This window comes from Balearica regulorum, chromosome 3 (genome assembly GCF_011004875.1).
Source record: "Balearica regulorum gibbericeps isolate bBalReg1 chromosome 3, bBalReg1.pri, whole genome shotgun sequence".
NCBI classification, from domain to species: domain Eukaryota; kingdom Metazoa; phylum Chordata; class Aves; order Gruiformes; family Gruidae; genus Balearica; species Balearica regulorum.
This window is the reverse complement of record NC_046186.1, coordinates 62,695,759-62,718,824: the sequence shown is the minus strand read 5'-3', so window position 1 is coordinate 62,718,824 and position 23,066 is coordinate 62,695,759. Positions and strand designations below refer to the sequence as shown.

General features: G+C 38.5%; 1 protein-coding gene across 14 annotated transcripts in view; it reads right to left on the bottom strand.

Moving 5' to 3' along the window:
- EYA4 (EYA transcriptional coactivator and phosphatase 4) overlaps window positions 1-23,066 on the bottom strand; it is a 163,517-nt gene that overhangs the window by 75,599 nt on the left and 64,852 nt on the right. For 3 of the 14 annotated variants that reach the window (XM_075748123.1, XM_075748126.1, XM_075748133.1), the window contains exons 1-2: window positions 21,723-21,842; window positions 3,401-3,450 (exon numbers count right to left, since the gene is read on the bottom strand). In XM_075748123.1, coding sequence (XP_075604238.1) covers window positions 3,401-3,450; window positions 21,723-21,839 — 167 coding nt within the window. In that variant the 5' untranslated portion in view covers window positions 21,840-21,842. Of the gene's footprint in view, window positions 1-3,400; window positions 3,451-21,186; window positions 21,459-21,722; window positions 21,846-23,066 lie in introns of those variants that run through there. The other 11 variants (XM_075748128.1, XM_075748129.1, XM_075748127.1 and 8 more) reach the window with 6 other exon arrangements.

Sequence of the window (23,066 nt, the reverse complement as noted above, 5' to 3'; positions counted from 1 at the left end):
TTGTCAGATCTCAATTCCTGATGCGACTTTGGTCTTAAGAGTGGAATCTCTGGCAGGCCTGGTGGGAAGAGAAGGAGGATTTGGGGGTAGCAGCGATGTGTTCATCAAGCAGTTTGTTGTCTCAAAGAAAGATGCTGCCCTGGGATGCGTGGCCAAACCGAACATGCTGTAGCTGAGTGTGAGCAGGAGTTTGGGACTCAGTATTTATCATTTTATCATTCAGAATCACATATATTCTAGTGTTTAACTTCCGCAGCAAGCAAGGTCTTGGGGTATGAGGCTGTAAGTGTAGCTTACATGTTTTAAGGCAACAAAATGCTCCCTTACTAGAATTAAAATGGCTCATTTGATTATCTGTGTAAAAAGGGAGCTTGTTAATAACTGCAAGCAAGTTAACTTTCATGCACTGCACTAGACTTGTGTGACATTAAATTTAATGTAGGAGCTGTTCAGTATACTGGGGATTGGTACCATTTTAAAGTATACCCACCATATAAGAAAGCTAAGACCAATGTATGTTTATAGGGTCTGAACACAGGAACTTCTCTTCCTAAACTTGCTAGTGAATTTGATACAGGATCAGCATGCCAGAGTTGTCACCCAGCCATGTTACTCCTGTCTCGTTCAGACCTGTAGTACGATTTCAGACCTGTAGTACGATGTTTGGCAAGTCCCAACCATGTACTGCCTCTGTCTTGCACCCCAGCGGCTCCAGAATGCTGTAAGCATTTTGCATGACTGGATGGCTATCCGGACTTGCAGGGTGAATTTGATTTTTATTACAAAATTATGAAGAAAGAATGCCATAATATTGATACAGCCACAATACCACCATGATTAGGTACAATACCACCATTTAGGTATAAATAATTTAATATCTAAATGTCTGGGGATAAAAGGAAGTATGCACAACCAGTTCACAGGGATTTGACAAAATAACTCCCAAGAAACTTTGACAGAATTTGTAAGACAAAGTCATTTGTGAATCAAAATTTGCGATAGAGAAACTGAAGAGTCATGCATGTTTCCTTTTGTGTTCACAACTCACCTATCCACCATGACTTCAATTCTTAACTACAGTTCCCTCTCCATCTGTGCAGTTTACCTGTCCATCAAGATCACAACCATTTTCTATAAATAAGTGCCGGCAATGGTCGATTTTTACTGCATGTATAGCTGGATACTTCCGGAAAACATTTTTTGATATGCTGCATAGGTTAGTAAATTTCTTTTAAAAAAATTTACTAGTCACATCTGCAGTTTGAATGTTTCTTTCTAAAAGACAAACCAAGGCCAAGCAAGACAAAGAATCTGCTGATACACACATGTCACTCCAAGAATTCTCCTGACAAAGTTCCCACACCCAATTTAATTACTTCCCTACTGTAAAAACACTTTCCATCTGCATTTATTGTAATAGTTTCAAATCCAAAACCAACAGACTATAAAGCTAGCTAAATAAATGAATGATATTGGCCTTAGGTCCCAAGCCAGGAGCTATTCTGTAAGGCTGTGTGTCTCCAGCATTCATTTTTATGCTGATGTTTCATTTTATGTGCAATGTTTTCACTTAAGCCTTGTTTAGAGAAGAATTACCTTGCCCCAGGCTTTAAAGTTTTATGTGCCGCGCGGTGCCCTCTAGCGCCGCTCCAGCCAAAGGTCTCCCAGAGATTCCTCTGCAAGACCAACGTCGCATCGCGAATCCAGATCTGACCAAAAAATCTCGCTCCAGGCTGTATACACAGCATCGCATGCAGGCCAGGAACATTAATCCCAACTGTATCTGATATATTCTCAAACTGAGGCCGTGGAGCTCAAAATGAAAAGCATTTTTCTTTGAAAACGCACCTTAAAAAAGTGAAACTACCAGATTTAGCCTCCAGATTGACTATTTGTAACGTGGGTTCCCTTTTGCACCTGGGAGAAAAAAAGTATCCTATTCCTCAGATTTAGTATGAAGAATTTAAATACAGCTCATAAAAAATTTCCTGATGTGCAGAGGTAATGACAGTACATTGTATTCTGGGTCCTCAGGTTTGTTGCAAGATTACAGTCTGATGAAACTACATCAGACTATGGACTTCATCATTTTTAAAGACTGGAGATGTAACAGTCTCATTTGTACAAGCAAGACACTTAAAACTATGCACATGCATAAGTGTTTCGCTAAGTTGGGATTCTCCCTGCCATCGAAGCACTTGGAAAGAGCTTGACCTTTATAACAAATTTTAATCCAAAGCAGCAGCACGGCAGATACATTTTTCTTTTAGAAATTATTAAATGAGGACCAAAGGGCAAAACATGCCTCCACTGAAGACCAGGGCAAAACTGCTGCTGCCTTCACTGGAATTGTATTTGGACATTGAATTTTGTATTTCCTTACACACATTCAGTTCTTGCCAAACTAAATGAAAGCATGTATTAATAACTGACATGAAAAGCTAATCGAAGGAATTCAGATGCAGCAAAGCTCAAGCCACAAGTATTACATTGGCCTTGGATATTGCAGGTGATCCCCAGAGGATCCTACTGCAACGGTGGCACAAAGGCGTAGTTAAGGATGGGATTTGGGGGCAAGCCTTGAATTACTTCGCTTTTCTGAGCTTTAATCACAATATTAGTGTGATGTCAGGTTTGTTTTGTGGCTCTTCCCTCTCAATTAAAGCTTCTGAGTTTTTGTGAATCCGAAATAGGTCTTCTAAATAGAACCAAGACAAAGACAAAAGCACTTCAAGCCACAAAACTTGAAGAAAATCATCCGCTCTTGCCCAACAGCTTACTAATCAACAGGAAGATGCACACTTGATAGCACATCTAAAACAATTACTACTTCACCTGCTCAAATTTATACATACACGTACATATATGTGCAAAACATGGAAATTAAATCCATTTTTCCATGTACATGACATTAGCAAAGACTAATTGGAAAAGTTTCTTTATAAAGAATGTACGGTCTCTTCCCAACCTAGGAGTACAATGGCATGTTTTTTATAAGTGAAAACAAAGAAGTTTTGATAAAGGTGAATTTTGCCAAATAAACTATATTATCAATAAACTTCAAGACTCTAGTACGCAGAAAAAGGATTTTAAAAAGGTCACATTTGTTCACACAGATTTCCTACACTAATTAATAGAATTTTATTTTTTTTTAAATTAAGCATGACAATTCAGCATTATGACACCATCTAAACTCAACAATTCGGATGCTAGCCTGCATCTTTAACTGGGAAAAGGGGAAAAACTCTTCCAGAGTGAAAACCATTAAAACTGATCCAACCATTCATTCTTTGCAAAAGAGGGTCTCTCGCGCTCTGATGCTACGTATCCGCAGCACAGCTCCGCCTCATGCCCCGCCACCGCCCTGCGGTCAATCGGCGTTTGCCCTCCGGTACCATACCTGGGATTCTGCGGCTCTGAACCATCTGACTCTGTACACGGTTTCTTTACCTGCAAAAGCAAATGAGTGCCAGTTACTCTCACTTGAAACACAACTTCCTCGCTCACGGTTCACGCACTTACAGGGCTTAAAGTGGATCCAGCTCTGCTCACCATGATCGCTATAAAATACTTCCCGCATTTTACAGCAGCAGTATGCAGTACTAAACAGTGTGTTTCATTATTATCCCATGAACAGCTGCCAACTGCACTTCCCCAGGCTCCATTAGTATGTAAAATGTTCGGCTAAAATAGCTTGGGAGTAGCCTAACTAGGAACAAAGAAACCAAAGAGCCAGGTTCCCCACTTCGAAACGAGAAAGCCATACTGTTCTCAGCTCGATAAAGAAATGTTTTCCCAATTGATACTGCTTCTGTTTCCTGCTAAAGCTCACAATAATAAACACCAGATTCTGAGGCAAAGCGCAGCGTTAGTGAAATAATTCATACATTAATTTTCATTTTGTGAATCTGCTAACTGTATGTTAACTGTATTTTCTAATGCATCAAAGAAGCACTTCCACACATTTGCAGTATATAACTACATAAAAAGTATTTCAACTTCCATATTAATCTCTGCAGTACATTGCTGTTAGCTAATTAAAGGTGAAAAAATCCATCACTTTCAAATAAAAATAGAAAACTGTTCTCTTGCAGACTAGGTATCTCCTTGGGATCTTCAGGATTTCCTGCAAAAATTTAATTGCACCTTCTGGTAATCTAAATTTCTTGTACTTTCAGCAGAGAAAAAAACATCTTGCTCACTTGTGTGCTAATGCAGAATCCAGGGCTGTGTGGGAGGTTTCAAAACTCCGTTTTTAAAGCCACCTAGAAACATCATAGTCACTCAGACTCGCTTGATGTGACTGACTCCATACAAAGAATGTTCTTATTACAACCAGCAAGTGTTCAGTGACAGTTTTCAGGAATAACTTGCATCAAGAGATTCTTCTATACTTTTTTGCTACTTTAAAAGCATTTCAGAGAAAAAAATTGTGACTGTGACTCACTTCTATAGAAGTCATTGGCAAAATAGTCAACAAACAACAGAAAAAGAATTAGGCTAATGCTAAGTATTTTCCCTAAATACCTCAATTGAATGCCATGCAACATCACTCAGATGTCCGAGTACAGTTCTATAAATGGTCATTTTTATTCTTCATTTGCATTCTAGATACTGAAAAAACAGTATGGTTGCATACATGGTTATTCATAGAAATCAGGTTTCAGCAGCAATAATGAAAATTTCCCAATGATGGTAACTTAAAACTGTCCTTGATATTGTAACAGGTGTTATCCAATACACCAAAAAGTAGCAAACACAAAGGATCTTCTAAATATTATGTTTTGTTTGATTTTTACTACAAAGCTTTTTTCAATCTATCCGGTTATTCAGTTTCATCACCACTGTTTTTCCTCCTCATGGGTTGTTTCTTCACTGTTCCGACTGTGCTGCTCCACAGACCTGGTAGTCGCAGTGTATCACAGAGACAGGTGATGGTGCAGAAGCTCAGCGTGAGAGACAGTGAAGGCTCATGTAACCCCAAAACTCACTCTCACAAACATTCAGATGCAAACATCGTTGCTATAGTTTTATGTGCACTACATTGTCATTAAAGTAACGTTAGATCTGCAATACAGGAAAATACTTGAGATAAAAGCACATGATTGAGTACCAAGAAAAACGCCTGCAGTGTGCATTAATATACAAAGAGAAATATTCATTCAAGTTAGTGTACTGAGTGTCAACACCACAGGTAACTGTTCAAAAAATAATTTCAAAATCATTCAAAGACACTGAAACTGCCCTTCCTTGAGCCCTACTTTCAGAAGCAGATTGTCTCAACCGAGTTACAGAAGGACTTGGACAGAAAAAGAATCTTTTCATTTTGCATATAAAATATAATTTAAAATAATAAAAATATAACGTATTTAGAACTATAAAATCGAATTATAAAATAGGAAAATATAAAATATAAACACATAACACAATTGAAATTATTTAAAAGTATAAATGCATCTAATTTATTTAAAGCCTAGTAAAGCTCCTTTTTCTTTGTTCCTTTAGCATATACTCACTTCCAGGCAATTTTTGGTATCTCCTTGCTGTTAAATTCACTGGCATTTATACATTCCTTTCCAATTCCTTTGCTGTTCGTATGGTAGCCACCAGTAGCACTGTCTGTCACATTTGCACTGGGGCTCAGATCTCACTCCCCAGGTCAGGAAGGTTCAAGCAGTGACTTTCACCAGTTGCTGAAGAGTCTGACAGTCACCCAGCACATCCCAACACCCTGATTTTGCAAAGTGATGGCAGGTCCTTTGGTGGGCAGTTACCACAGAAGCCCAGAGATAATTCACACCGACACTAATACTATTGAAGCACGTTTAACATAGACAATATAGTAAAGGCATGTATTTTCCAAGACAGGGATGAGAAGTGCTTCTTCCCTCGGATAAGCAATAGCTGGGTACTTGCAAACAAGTTGTCCTACCCCTGCTCACACTACTACTGCATCTTTGACCAACACTACCAAGTAACTGAAATGACTGAAAGTTTACGCTCTGTGTGGTGAATATTAAAAAAAAAAAAAAAAAAAAAAAGTGACAAATTTTAGTGTACCTTAAAGGGAGTAGCAGAAAAGCCAGGGACCAATTTTATCAAAAGACTCACCTCCTGTGAAATGGAACAAATGGCGGGCGGCAGGGGGAAGTGAGTATTTTGTATTCAAGAGTACTGCAATGAAAACCTTTTTTTTTTTTTTTAAATAAGAATATTTCAAGTTTTCAGCTTGATATATAGATGATGCAGTTAGTCTATGTCATTCTCTGAGGAAATGCGTAGAATAAGCACATGGTATAGACTTGTCTTTTCCTCTGAGACTAAGTGTAAACTTCATTGTGTATCTTTAGGGTCCCTTTTTGAGAGAAAAGATTTAATAAATAAAAATGTCCATACTTAATATAAAAACACTTGTCATGTAAATATTTCTCATATACATTAAGAACTTTAGTGTTTAATGTTTAATTTCTTAAAAGAGGAACAGGTATGTGATTTTCTTTCAAGTGGCCATATGGAATGAACGCCATTTCTCTTTAGGGCTACTCAAGTAGCAAAACACATTTTGTTATTCATAAAATCATGCCACCCTTGAAGGTGAACAGAAAAACACTGTGAAAACTTTTGATCAAAGACTGAATATCGCTTCCTTTGTCTTCAGCTGCACTGTTTTTCCTCTTAATCTGCCTTGCTGACTGTTTTCAAAATAATTAACTTTCACTAACACCACATTTATTTACATTCTCATGTGTTAAATGATATAAAAAGAACCTTTTTCTTTACTCCTTCTCTGTTTTCCTTTTTTTTTCCTCTCTCTGTTTACACAGGTTTTCTCACCTTTTTAGTTATATGCATGTTGTGAATCATTCACAAGAGTGGTAAGATACCAGTGCCAGTTGCAAGCTGTGCTGAAATCTCCTACCCTGGCTGCCTACTATAAAATGTTTGAAATGTTTCAGCTAAAAATCCTTAAATCGAAATTTTTGAGAAAACATGCTGTTGCGTTCCTATTTTAAAAGTCACGCCACTATGCTGCTCAGCGGCCTTAGTGCCTGCAAGTTTGGTGGCAGAATCCCAAAACTGGAATGGGGGGAGTTGGAGGTGTACCGGTACCCAGGAATCATCATCTATGTGAAACTTGATTCAGTTTATTAGCTTCTAAAAGCCCTATTGTCACACCAGTAGTGGACTCCTGTTGTAGTCTGGCTCCTGAATTTTTGAAGACCCTATCTGTATTGAATACTCTCCATTTCAAAGATGCTGGCCCTGAGTAAGACTTAGGATTACTTCTCCTGAGGGCCAGGAGCTCCCGTGACATCAGGAAAGGGACTGATGTTAGCAAAACTGTCGCTCTTCACTCTGTCAGTCCCATCTCCCGCCATGCAGGTACCCAGGCAATACCCTGAAACAGAAAACCCCTGCAGACTCAAATACAGGGAGCAACAGACGAAAAACGGGAACAAGGAGAGGGAATGGAAACTGGGGGACAAAAGAAGAAGGTGATCTGCAGGGACAAAATTAGAGGAGGGCAGGAGCCAGGTGAAAAAAATGTGGCAGACGTAGGGATGGGATGTGGACAGTGGAAGAGTACAGGGGCTGGCTGGGACGGGGCAGCACGGCACAGTTTGCTCTCCTTTCCTCTAATCAGATGTGGGACTAACACTGTAAACGCCAGCCTGAGCATTCATTAAATATCTGTGAAACTCACTAGTGGAGCCTTTAGTGACCGATCTGCCCAGGGTAACAGGCTAGTTCTGCTACACCAGCTGCACTGCAGACCTAATTAATGATCCAAGCTGGGAAACTATACTTTGAACTTACAAGATGGTGTACAAATGTTATGTTTATCCAGAATGAAGGTCTAATTTGACTCAAATTGGGGAAAAAACAGTCCATATTTTATGCAATTTCTGCCTTCATCTCTGCCCTGGTTCAGCAGATTGCAAATATGAACACTGTATTAAGTGTCTGATACTATGAGGGCACTGTGAAAAAGAGATGCATTCATTAAACACTAAAGTTCTTAATGTATATGAGAAATATTTACATGACAAGTGTTTTTATATTAAGTATGGACTTTGGATGCTTCAGGTTGAACAAATATAGACTGAGGAACATAAAAAGAAAAATCTAACTACACATTCACTGAAAAAAGGAGATATCCCCTGGAAAGCCCAGTATGTCATGTAATAAGAGCTGCACCATAATGCATAAGAGACTGGATTTCCACAGGTCATATTAATTCTGGCATTTCCTTGCTTCTGATGTTTTCCTTTGCAACATTAACATCCTTTTAACATGATTTTATTGGACCTCATTACACTAGATGTTAAACCATGAACTGGTCCTGCTCTATAAGGTGTTCTCACACATACACTCATGGCATTAAACTCATAATGCAACACAGGTGAGAAATCCCTTCTAACACTTATAATAAGCACAGCTGAAAAATCTTGTAACATCAGCAGTAAATTATTGTGGCAATGAATCTGCTGAGCTCCCTCATCTACTGCATCAAATACAGCCTTGAGCATCTCTCCCTAGTTGGTGCAACTGGGCTGAGTAGTGCCTGCAATGTTTTGGGTCTGGAGGAAGCAGCTCTGCACGGTGGAGCTACGGAACCTCTAACATCAGGAACACAAGAATGAGGAGGGAAAAGTACTCCTTGCAGACCCAAAGACATCTCAAAGCACATGTATGTGCTGGCTCAACCTGTGCTAATGTCACTTCTGACTGGTCTGGAGTGCGGGCAGAGCAAGCGCACTTCTACTGCCTGGATGCTTCCCGACAGCAAATGACCCTGGTGAAAGCTCACCGGCTTCTGCTCCCTGTCCAGGGAAAGCGACCATGTCTGTGGAGAGGATGTGGCACTCGGGGGAACAGTTTGATGGAAATACATGAGAAGAATATGGCTCAGGATGTCTGTGACACTGCTATGAGAATGAATTGTAAAGAGAAGTAACTTGTCCTTCAAATATTTTTTTAGATGCTGACTTTGACACTGTTTACATATAGTTTTATAACTATCCTGACAACAAAATCCTTAGTACAGAGACTGTCTGTACAATGCCTAGCATAACAAAGATTTCCTTTGCTACCATGACACCCCTCATTGCTACCATAAACAAATAATGACATTATCTTGACCTACAAAAACAGGGCAAGGGTTAGCTTAAAGATACGGTGCTGGGATTTAGTAACAAATTGTAGCTATTCTGAAAATGTACATGCCTTCAAACTAATTTAAAAAATATATACAAATATTACTGAGAATGCAGCAGTATTTGATGGCTAAATTCAAATAATACTATAGACATATGTCTTATGAAGACAATAACTCAGTGAAGCTTCTGCAAAAACAAAAGAAATGCTGAAGATACCTAGAGGAAGATCTGGGAAGAATTCTGAATAATCCCAAATTCTCAACTGATTTTTTAACAGTAAATCACTGTTATGCTACACTTCCATAGGTCTCGTAAGAGTTTCAGTTACTTAGGCCTATTAATAAGCTTACATAATATATATATAAGCAGTTTGTATGAAAATATAATATGAAATGAAATGAAAATGTATATAAAAACTGTAATACTATATAGTTACTCATCATCAAGTTTTAAGTAGGTTTCTCAGTCAAAAACCCAAACACTGATGCTACTGTTGAGTGAAAGACCTTGAAGCAATAGAAAATTGATTTTTTCCCCCGATTTTTCACAGTGCAGGCACTGTACATAGTGTATTTTAACTGAATCACATCCTGAAGTAGATTTATCATGTCTCAGCAGATCTGAAAGTAGTTCTAATCACAATGGAAGAATGAGCAAAACCGTGCTATAGGAATCAATTTAATTTCAAGGAGAAATCAACAGGAATTCACTAGAGTGAATTTAATTCACTATGACAGTATTTTTTTTTAATTAAAGGTTATATGAGCTAGTCCTCATGAAAACAAGTTTTCAGCTCTTCTCCTAAACTAGGTTTAGCTATTGAATAGACTCTTCCATTTTCTTAGTAATGAAATTGTTATGCCATCAACTAAAATTGACAACTCTAATCAAAACAGATAAGAGTTTTGAAAATGCTTAACTTTTTTTTTTTTTTTTTTTAAAATGCAAGTAAAGTCCAAATTACTTAAAAGGTTTGAGTATGGAAGCAGACTGCTGAAGTTGACCTTCGTAATTTATGTAGCATAGTAGATGAGACTTCATATTTAAAGACATCAGATACGTTTCCGTGTCTCTCAGAGTTGGGAGGAATAAGAACACTGTGGATGTTGAGTGGGAGCTTCCAACGTGCGGCACAGTGCAGGGCTGAGAGGACGGGACAGGACCAGGAGAAGCCATTGCTGTTCCACCATCGCTTCTTTCTGTTTTCCATGCAAACCTTTTCTAAGATAGGCACGTTCACAATGAAATGTATCATTGCTACCCTCCTGCGTCCCCCACTTCTCCCCTGACTAATACAGTAGTAACTCTGGTCTGCAACACTATGTGGTGTACATCTAACTTGCAATGAAAAATAATCCAGAGGGGATACATCTAGTATCAAATACCTGCAGTTTAGGCATCTAAATCTCTCTAGGCTTGTCACCTCGGGCTTCCTTTACATCTAACAGAAAGACACAGATGTATTTCACCTGACCAAGAGCACTCATTTTTTCTCAGAAAGAGAGGAATTATGCCAAGATGAATTGTGAATAATGGCTGCTACTCTCCACTGACCACTGAAGAGGATAGGTAGTGGGGAGATCATCAAGGAAATGGAACAGTGCTGCCAGAGAGTGAGGGAGTGCCCACTGTCCCCACGCAGCTTGTGTGTTTCACTACATCTCCCATGAAATCCTCTTTGTCTCCAACACTGACTACAGCAATGAAGAGAGATGGCTCCTGCTAAAGTTTCATGCTTTAGAGCCTCAGCTTCTTTGAACCAGTCATTGAGTAATCATTTTAAGAAGGAGCTATCACTTACGAAGCATATACTAATTTGCTAAATGCTTCTAATTTTTGAGATGACATTCGTTATCACTGCCACAACATCTTAGATTTTCCATATAAACCTCTGCAGAGAACAGTGTGGATGAAACTTCAACAGGAACCAGCCTACAGACAGACCAAGAGGTTGCAAAATGGCACTACACTTCCCTTAGGTATTATTTCACCAGGCTGGGATGACGCGTAGCGACACACTAGAGCCCTTGCTGGTATGCACAGTACATAGAAAGTAAAGTAAATAGGGATTTAATCAATCCAGGTAAATGTCTTTTTCATACTTACAAGGAGACCATGATGACTGTTTCTTTCAGGAACATTGCACAGTCTTAGCATTGACACAAGCCTTTGTGCTACTTAAATCAGAAAGATTAATCCAATATAAAACTGTGTTTCTATTCAAAAGTTTTACTGAAGGAGGTCTCATTAAGGTGCATATATAGCATGAATTGATAAAATCTGAGACAACCTTAACTCCTCAATTTTCTCGTGCGCAGGCTATCTTTGGGGTCAAAACTTTCCTTCCTTGGTACTTTCTTTCTAGTGGAAGGATTTCCTACGTGTTTGTTTTTGCAACCTGATTAATGGGTTCACTCAGTTCAGAGCTCTAAGCTTTTTTCAAGTCTTTTATACCTGCAAACATTTTTAAAACACATTTTAAATTGCCTTTGGCTCAAGTGCACTTTAAAAAAATATCAGAGGGTGTGACGGTCAAGTTATAATTTAAGTCATCGCAACCTGTAAAGTACTATCTTCTACATTTTGAAATGCATTTATACATGCACTGTGGGAAAAAAATGGCATTCTTTTTTTCTTTTTGTTTGTTTGTGTTAGATGAAAGAAGGAAATATGCCTTCCCTTAACTGGTGGGGCAGGCAGGGCAAATGCCACACCACAATAGCACTTTTTGTTTCAGCCCGGGTTACCTAATAGCTCAGAGCTCACAGAACACTTTCCCCTGCCCTGCTGGGAGGATGGGCCATCAGGCTGGCTCCCTTCCCAGAAAGAAATAAAGAAAGAAAAGTAGCTAGCTCCCCATTCAGCAGTTGCAAAGGCAGGGAAGCTCCACCAGTCCGGAGCTGGGAGCAGCTCATTTATTGTCCAAGTCAGAGTCAGGAAGAAACGCTAAAGCACTAGCACTGGAAATATCTCATTCTCTTTTTTCTCTCCCACACGGTCTTTTTCTCTCTTTCACTCCCTCTCTTTCTCTCTCTCTCTCCCTGTATTTTAAGAACACTAAAGACAAACCTGTGGGCTTTTTTTGTCTCTTCAAATCAGCAGTATGTCTCATTCCAGCTGAATCTGCAAGCATACCCTTGGTGCCTCCCTGGTATCTCCAAACTGGAAATCAGCTAGAAGATACTGTTCTTAATCTAGACATGGAAAAATGCTTCCTGTTTTTACTCCAGTTATGGTCCCATGATCTCCCCCAGATTCATTGTGATCACACCATTTGTATTAGTGTTAAGTGTTTGCTTTTTAAATCTCAGCATTCCCTGATACCACTGATTGCTTTTCAGGAGAAAAACATACTGAGATACAGGAAAAGAGCCATGCTGTGCAATGCTTTCTAGATTTAATCTTGTGATTCCCTAGCTCCACAGAAATATCATAAGCAAACTAGGTGTACCAAAACTGCTTTGGAGTTATCGTTTAATATTCAAAGGAATAGCAAGTCATCTCCCATTATATGCATAAGATTCAGTGCCCTCTCAGAAAACCTGAACTTATTTTCTTTCCTCCTGCTTTTCAAAACTAACCAGGGCCAACAAATGCAAAGAAAAAAAAGTAAACTTTGAAGCTGAAATTTAAAGCAATCAAAGTCAGGAAGTTCAAAAGTTAATATTCCTATGGCTATGTTAACTTGGCCATGTTGCAAATACATCATGCAAATACTTCAAGCTATTTTGTTAAAGGCATATAGTACTGTGCCATAGAGCATAATAAAACATGCTGTTTTCTTTTCATGTGGAAACCATCTTGTATGAGGAATAGCACAGTGTATTTCTACTGCTAATGCTGATTTCTCTACCACAAGCCAAGTATCTCTGCCACAAGGCGCCTCTCTGTTCTGAAGATGCTGGTGCCTCATTGGGACCTAGCTTTCCCTTAGCTCACCTAAGAACTTACATATTGACCTCCCCAGTAATAAAGGTCAACTTCTCTCCTTAGTCTTTTGCCTCGCCAGAAAATAATCTGTCTTTCCCCCTTAAGATCAAAGAACACTTGTCACAGCTTTGCCATCCCTCACTTAGAGAAAATTTAAACAAATGGCCTTGTCGATCATCTCATTCTTTCTGCTCTTCACTATCCTGGTTTCTACCTAAGACCATAGTGATACACAAATGCAGTAAACAACATGATCACACGTTCGTCAAATACTCATCCTCACCACAGATGATGAAATACATATATGTAAAATACTCTCGTTTAGCAGAGAAGTCCTTTTTCTCTCCCTGTACTCTTTTGTTTGTCTTCCATATCTTTTGATATAAGTATTGCTATGTGCTAAGGTTAAAGGAGATCAGCCCCCAGAAATGTGCCTTACTCCTTGTCAACAATCTCTGGTTTTGTAGCTCCACTGAGAATTCATGCCCAGGTGCTGGGACAGCCTTGACGAAGAAACATCTAAACCACCACGAGCGTCACTGTCCTCTCTGTCTTGGAGGAGCCTACTCATCAGCTGCATTCTTCATCCCAGAGCTAAAGGGACTTTAAAAACATGGATTGTGGTTTTGATCTATATTCAAAAAGTTCAGGAAATGTCATTTAGTGGAAAAAAAAAAAGACAGATCTAATGTGTTCACAATACCCTGACTTGATGTGAGCTTTGTAACTAAATAGTTTTCAAAGCACCAAAGTCTTCATAAAAGTCCAGCCCATTTAATAATGAACGAATACCTGACTCATATCATGGTCTGATACAATGGGATGGAATTTTCTGGGTACATTGAAAGCATTGTACGTGGATTCAGCTACACGACAACTTGTTTTATCAATGGTCCAAAGAAAGTTTCTAGGCTGAGACTTGAACTATTCAAGACAACACAGTAGACACAAGCTCTTCCAAGTGTAGCCTCTCGTTCACCAGTACCACTTTTACTCTTGCTCAGATACACTTTTGGCCAACTTTTCTTCACTGTTCGTCTTATCGCAAGCATATATAGCTATAGCTGTACAAGCCAGATGAGATCCATGTATTATCTGCAGTGTCTGACAGCACAATCCCTGCTGTGTGACCAGTCCAGCACATGCATGTCATACAGAATCAGAAGAAATACTGATCCTTGTAGATGTCCTTCAGAAAAGGAGAAAAACTAGTGCCGTACCACAGCTTTTCATTGCAATTTTTAGCATGTGTCTATTAAGAAGGACTCAGCTTACTTCTGTGTCTTCTCAGGAGAGATGATTGTATTCAGTGGACAGTGTCCTATGTGACACAGAGTACCAAAAATATGAGAAAATGTAACTGACAGTTACTCACAGATTAAAAAAAAGATCATCTGACCTCTTTATTAAAGCAATTCAGTTCCACATCCTGACCTGAATTCAGACCGTACATGCTCTAAAATGTCAACTTCAATTAAATGATCTTGCAACTGGCCATTGGGTAGTTTCGCTGTGATCAGGCTCAGGAAAGGGGAGGCTTGACTGTAGCTGCAGGCAAGGATGACTCCAGACTGCTGGCTACTTCAGCTCCAGTTGAACTCCAGCATGTTTGACAGAAAAAAGGAAAATTCCTGCTCTAAATGTTGTCAGGACAATTTTGCCCTTTCTGACTAAAATAATCAACAGTTGTTGATTACAAGCAGTTGTTCACTGCTCTCCTTCACAACCCTGAAAGGCAGGAGTACCTCCATGTTAGTACAGGAAGTGAGATCTGGGAACGCAAACAGGCTGTTTGTGCCTAACAGCAATAACTGCAGAAAATGACCCAGTCCCTCCTGGGCTTGCATGGGTTCCCACTGGTGCCTTGTGCTGGTTTTGGCTGGGATAGAGTTAATTTTCTTCATAGTAGTTAATATGAGGCTACGGTTTGGATTTGTGCTGAAAACAGTGTTGATAACCCAGGGATGTTTTCGTTACTGCTGAGCAGAGAGCCAAGGCCTTTGCTGCTCCTCACCCCACCCCACCAGCGAGGGGCTGGGGGTGCCCAAGGAATTGGGAGGGGACACAGCCGGGACAGCTGACCCCAGCTGACCAAAGGGATATTCCATGCCGTATGATGTCATGCTCAGCATGTAAAGCTGGGGGAAGAAGAAGGAAGGGGGGACATTCAGAGTGATGGCGTTTGTCTTCCCAAGTCACCGTTATGTGTGCTGGAGCCCGGCTTTCCTGGAGATGGCTGAACACCTGCCTGCCATGGGGAGTGGTGAATGAATTCCTTGCTTTGCTTGGCTTGTGTGCATGGCTTTTGCTTTACCTATTGAACTGTCTTTATCTCAGCCCACGAGTTTAGATGTACCAAGAGTTTCACTCTTCTGATTCTCTCCCCCATCCCACTGGAGGGAGGGAGTGAGCGAGCGGCTGCGTGGGGCTGAGCTGCCGGCTGGGGTTAAACCCTGACATGCCTTCACCTCGCTTCAGGAGAGGTGAGGGGAAGAGCAATGGCTATCGGAGGCTGTGTGTATTCAGTCCTTTAGCAAAAGGCATTCCCCAAGCTTAAGAGTTGTCAAGCCCGGGACAAGCCAACAAAGATTTAAGCTGAAGTCTAAACAGGAACGTGGTGGTTAGGCCCATTATCTTCAAGGAAATGATTCAGAATAAAGAAGTTAAGTATGTGAATATGCTTTTGTAGGATGGGGGGCTCAATTAATGCCAGAAAGCAACAGGTGGACAGAGCAAGAAGACAGGTTGTAGGGAGGATGAACAAGGTAATATGAGCAGGTAATATGAACACGATTTTAGCTCACCACCTGCCTACCCATTATCAGCTAGCAGAGTCCTGTAGGCATTGTGGAAGATGGGAATTAGTTGGAGACCATGTTAAAACAGTATTAAAATAAAATAAAATTGAATAAAAACCCCACCACCAACAAAAAACGCTGTTCTGCTCTTCCATGGTAGTTTTTCTCCTGGTAGTAGATCAAAGATATTCAGCCACAAATATCTGACTTTTCAACAGATAATATCTGTGAATCTGAACATGAACAAACAATTTGATCTATGAAAATAGCCCAAGCTGAAGTCATCAGCTAATTGTACAACTCTAGTATTTTTTGTACAATGCATTGAGGCTATTCCAATTAAAACCACCTAGTGAAAATGTATACAAATTACTATGTTACAAATTAAAAACAAAAGTGTGTTTAAAACTGAGAAAAAAGTAGAAGGAGAAGGTAATAAGCAATTGCACATCACATTCCACCTTGAAAATTACTGAGTAAATCGCCTGCACATTTACAGTGAACAGCTGTCCTTTTTCTTCAGTTTCATACATTTCTGTTCTTCCTCATTACTGAAGCTAATCTGTTTAGCATTGTAGCAATAATTTCTAGCAGCTGTTGTAACATTAATAAACAACATCAGATAACCAAAAACTTTGGCAACCTACATCTATTAGAGTAAGGATGTAAAGAATTCTTTGTAGCTCAAACTACTTGCTGGTCAAAATAAAATAATCAGTTCTTTATAGCCCATATGTTAACTTGTGAAAAAATAACTTGTTAGAGGAAAGACAAAATGACACACAATGTTGCAATATAAAAGCTCACAAACAAGTGGATATAATCCGAAGATGTATTCACATGCATTTGTATCGTCATGCAATGACATTTAGTTCGTTTCTGGTTAGTTTAGTTTTCAGTGCCTCTGGAACACTTCAATAAAAGTGAAAAAAATACTATTAAGAAATGAGTCTGTCTTTTTTTTAAAGGGCAGGAAAAAAAGAATAATAATTTCTCAGAGGCAAATCACTGATAAAATACTTTCTAATAAATGCACAGGAAAATATAATACGTGCAATGTACACATACTTGTGTATGCTAGTAAGCAGCACAGAAGCAAAATCCTATTTAGTGACACTACTTTTCATATATATTATTTACATTTAATTATTCAAATATTAATCAATAGGTAAATTCCAGTAACATTTGCAACAGAACATTCATTAATAATCCTATTAATATCATAGTGTTAAATGTCATTCAGGGAAATTCATAACAAAAGGATAAATGATTAATTTTATCTACACACAGGGATACAATATATGTTTGACTGTATACTAGTAAGAACAATAGCCACAATTAGAAAGAACATTAAAAATATTTACCATTCTTTTTTTCATTTCCTTTACCCTACAGTTCTTAACACAAGACAGAATAGCTGTATTTACAGTATAAAGCATGTAAATAAATCTCAAACCATCATTTAATAACATATTTTTCATTATTAGTCAATGGAGACAACTTCAGAGGCGGTATAGCTCTTAAAATGCCACAAGAAAGGACCACCTGATAGATCAGATTTCAGCTCACATATAAGTCAATTTTGCCTCTTTTTTCAGCTTTGAAAATTTGACTGGTTTATTCCAGTGTACTACTTTATCATAGCCAAATATTTTTTCAGATTTTTTTCTTAATACTGGTATATTAAAAATATATTTTTTAAATATTTAAAAGTATGTTTTACTTTTTAAAATGTTCTATAAACAAAATGGTCGAACTAGCTTTTCAGAAGCAATTAATTAACTGTTCTTTTTTTTGTTTGTTTGTGTTTTTTTTCAAATTCATACCATTTTGTTTGTATTTGCAGTCCTCCAGTCAATTCTTTCACTAACAGGCAATGACTTGGAATAAGGAGTTCTTCCAATATATTTTGGATGGTTTTATGCACACATCTCAAGCATTAAGTAAAAAACCTCTTTAGTTTAGGAAAGTATAACAACCAAGATTTTCTAAACTCTGAAAGCATTCAAAACAAAAAGAGACAGCTTCACAGTGAAGGATGAATTTCATCTACCAAGGTCAATGGTCAGAAATAACAATAAAGCATATTGCAACGCATCTGCAGCACTTTCTCCCACAAGCGTCTGCGCGTTCGCCCCTGTTCCAGACGAACAAGCAAGTGTCCTTTGTCTCCGGCTTCAACGTGCCGAGTCTCCTGCATCTTTTGAACCCCCCTCCCTTCTCTCCTGTCTCCCCAACCTGATCCTGGAATGTTTTGGCCACGAGGTTAAGAAAGATTCCCCCATTTATCACAACCTGCCAAGCACAACAGGGTCACAGTCCCAGCCCCAGTCCTACTGCTTAACTAATCCAGCCTCGGCACAGGCATGAAACTTCAAAGATTTTTTGCCACAGGCAAAAATTAGTCCTTATTTGCTTTAAAATCCAAGTATCAATCAAGTTAAACTGTGCTTCAGTGGAGCCAGCGTTTTGAATGTTCAGAGCAACGCGTACATTTGGTTCTTAGCTGTGATTCTAATTGAATGCAGAACTCACCTGGAATAGCAATGCAAATACTTAAAGTACAGCAAAAATCTAATCATGAGATAATTCATTTTATCTAGAAGAAAACCCTTGATAAAAAGAACTGGTCAAACATGCATGCAAACACACAGGAATAGGCTTCTGTGCATGTGTGCGAATAAATATAATACATGCGGAATCCCTGTTTATGTGAAATCACTTCAGATGATTATTTTACCCTCCGAAGGTTTTATTGTCAGTTATACCAGATGATCAGCCACAGTTATATAATTGTAAAGATCAGTTAATGACCTTTAAATATTCCTGGAATTAATTCTGAAGAACAGTCATAGATTTACTGTGAGAACACATAGGGAACTTTGCTTCAAGTATTTAGGAAGCAAATCTTTAATTAACTCTAGCTAAAATAATACTATAATAAATTCTACTATTCTGGGATATTGCCTGCCATTTTCAGTTCAATCCAATACAAACAATAAAATAACTATGCTTTTTAAATCAATCCGGGTTCTTCAACATGTATTTTTAAGTGCATCCTTTTGGGGCTAAAATGAGATTAATTTTAAAATTAGCTTTTAAAAATCCTTTTTAAAAAATCTCTATAATTGAATATTGCTTAACTGTGTATTAATTCAGGGCAATGATTAAAAATTGCATAGAGTAGAGAAATAACCATGTATGATACTAAGCTATTACATTTTCTCTTAAGCTATTACAGAAATATTTTTTTTTATTCTTCCAGCAGTATAATTGAAAATAGAGTTCATAAAAAACTAAATAAGTAGCATATTAACTAGAGCATTAAATTCTACAAACTACTCACATACCTTTTATACATAAATGTAATACAGCCATGCTCTACTTTTATTTAAAAATACGGAAACATTATGTGAAAATTTTATTCCCTTTTAAATAACATTTACTAAATAAATTTTAAAATTCAAAGTTTGAAACTTAATAAAGTGCTACTTATTTCCTATATTCTCCCAAAGTAAGTGTAACTTCAATAAAATTGAAGTGTAGCTGCTTGCAAAGAAAACAACAGAAAACAAAAGATTAAAAAGATAGGTAAGTGTGCGAATGAGACAGAGAGTATGCACTGTGGTTTTTTCACTTGCTTCCTCTATTTTACAGTAGACTCAGACATTTTATCAAACCACAATCTGTTTAAGTTTAGAAAATAACCGCAACTTCTAATTTCTGTAACAGATGAATTAGCTTCTGTGTATGCACACTCTAACATGCGTATACGTGCTTGCATGATCACACAAACCTACAGGTATTTCCCCAAAGCCAAATTCAAGTTCTTTTGCTTGATATTATCCACATTCATACAAGGTTGATGCTACTCGATTTGCTGTACCATTTAACAAGCTATACTAAGCACTTTAATAAATTTAACATTATCTTGGAAAAATGTTTTGGCAAGAACTATATTTTTTAATTCAGGAATTTAAAATGTTACTTGCTTTATATACTGTTTTGAAATTTACATTTGATATACTTTAGAAAATAAATAAATTATACTGGCAGAAAAGGTAGTGAAGACAGTTAAAAGCTGTCTAGCTGAAATGCATTTCAGAAAACAGTGAACAGCCCAAGAAAAGAAACATGTAACTGGATCCTGCTGCTTGCTGCTCACCAGACCCCAGGCACAAAATCGAAGAACTTATTGGCTGTAGTAATTTATCATACCTTTCTTCCAAACAGGTTCCCTGCACATCACGGTTCCCTACAGCAGTGAATCGCTGTTTACAGATGACCGGGACTGCGTTGCTCTTTCTTCCCTGGGACTTTTCCTTGCTGCGCTAGGATAATAAAACACTACTCCCAGAGTAAACCCCTCCCGCGTTTCCCTGAATGAAACAGACATTTAAGAAGCAGTAATCGTTATGCCAGCTCCCATCGTGGCCCTCTGAATGCAGCACGACAGCAGCACGGCTGCTCTCGCCTCGAACACGGACCCCAAGGTAGAGAAAAGCATCTGAACGCAACAGCAGCAACACGCGCACAGACTCCCTGAAGAAATAAGGTTTTAATGAGAATTTATTCTCAAAAAAAAAAAAAAAAAGGTCTATGCAATTGCAAAATGCATTAAACAGTTTGAAACAAATTCACAGTGAAGTAAGACTCAAATATAAACTCTGACAACGTTACAGACAAAGTGAACTTTGAGGGAGCAGGACTGATGCTTTAGCGTAATTACACTTCAATGTTATTTGTTCCAAACGAATGTCTAATCAACTTAGAAATGGACTAAATGGGCTTGAATGAAGTATTAGTAAATTAAATTCATTTCATTTGTACCCACAGTTTTTCTAGCTTAGGGCTAATTAATTTGAACTCAATTTACAGCTAGACACCTGTCTCAGCATACTGGCCTTGAAGCGTCTCTTACAATAATGCATTGAATAACATACCAACGAACCGCTCGCAGATTTGATAAAATGTGCCATTCACAGTATATTATAGAATGAAACATTTTATTTCTTACAGCACTTAACAAGCAACCTCCTGTCTCAAGAAAAAGCTGCTCCTGAAAGAACACGACGGATTCAGTCCTATAACCTACCTAAACTCCTGTACTCTAGAGCCACTATGAACAAATGTGTTGTTCCAAAACAAAGTTTGAAACTGCTACTACAGAAATGAAAACAAAATCTCCTTCTTGGAATAGAATCTGACTGTGCAATTAATACCCACTTATACTTCCCATTTTCTCACCAAACGACATTTGCATCAATATCGCAAATTAAAATCCATCATAACCTTACCTCAGTTGTCTCTGAAGAACAGAAATGAATTCCCCAAATGTGCAAAGTCAGTTTCCAGGACAAAAAACCCCAAACAAAACCAGTATCTGTTATGTTTAGCACTAATTAACTTCCACTATACAGTGGCTAAGGCATGCAGACAGATTTTTCAGGACCAAAAAACTTTTGCACCGGGCAGCTAGGATTTTTTAAGCTCAGAAATACTGAAGACACTTTGTTCTTCCTTGAACTGTCACAGTGAGCCCAGCGCAGTCCGGTTACTTAAGTTAACTAAGAGGAGATCTGGATAGTAAACAAGCTTGGCTCTGTCCAATGGCTTTCCACACCCTTCTGTTTATAGTAAGATGACTTGCATTCAGAGGTCACCCCATCAACAGCTCCTGTCTTTCAGTGGGTATCTAATGTGCTGCATTTGTCCCAAGGCTCTTTTAATGAAACCACCTTCCTGGTCCCTGCTCGCCTGCTGTCACTATGACACATCTGCTGCTTATTGTGCAAAGTCCTATTAAGCATTAAAATATACAGAAAAGACGTACCTGGGCAAATATTCTGCAAGTAATGCGGATTTTTACGGGTGCGAACCTTGTCTGTGAATATTGACAAAATAAAGTCTTTTTAAAGATCAAAGAAAGAATTTTGCCAGCAACATTCATCTTGTGAATAGAAGAAAATCAGGAGGATGGAAGATGGATGCCACTGTTTGATCTGGACTTTAAAAGTTTTGCAAATATTCCCCCAAAGGATAACGCATGTGCCTGTGCCAGATAATATTTACTTGAATATGTTAACATGCTGGAAACAAGAGATGAGGAGCGTCCTCGAGCTGTGCTGCAAAATGATGCAGAGCCAAGAAAAACAAGGGTCAAGTGCCAGGACCCCAGTGCAAACACCAAGTCAATTCTGGGCTGAAAGAATACATGGAACTGATGGCTCTTACAAAACACAGTAAACACGCAGCAGCGTACAGGCTCCTAGCTCTCATTTTTTAGGCGTACAACGTGCTACTGGTTACAAGGGGTTTGTGATCCACCTGGCAATTGTTATTTTCTTCATACAGCGTTGCAAACCAAAAGGACAAAGCCCAACCTTAGCTTTCATTAGCCTACTGGAAATTACTCATCTAAATTAACTGTATCTTAAAATGGGAACAAGAACCTGGTGTTTAGCATTTTTCTCCCCAAGTCCAGAGTCTCATAAAAATATGAATTGAGAACCGTTTCTAAATTTCTACGGATAGTTTTTTCCTCACTTCTAAGCCATCGGGCAGCACTAGAAAGTTCAGACCTGTCTCACATGGAGACGTGAAACTGAAGATGGCACTCTCTCCCCATGCTAACACAAACTTGACTGCTGCTCAGAAATGCTCTTTGAGTGAAAGTTACACCTGCAGCACATTTTCGGCACCAGTTTTTGTCACCACTACAGCATCGAAATGACAGATAGCAGCTTGGCTCTGTTAAAGCTAATAAAACATGATTGATGAACTGGGCTAGAAAGCCATGTCAGTTCAGATTAGGATATTTGTGCCATCATTTGACAGGTCCCACACTTTATTATTAGAATGTCCTGTCAGGACTGTAAGGGCCACTAACGCATACATCCATCCAAGTTCCTGATGCTTTTTTTGTACTTAAACCTATTTATGAAGTTTAAGTACAAAAGTTTTTCCATATGAAATCTCGCTTAATTTTCACAAAATACTCGTGCTTAGGACTACAATATACTTCCTTAAACAGGTGCCTGTCACCTGTTATTATCTCATGCACTGAAATCCAAGTAATCCTCATTTTACTGCATTATGTGGCATAATAAAGGCCCACCTCTTTGACAATGAAAACCCACTGGAGCATATATAAAGTACTGGGGAGAGCATAATCAGC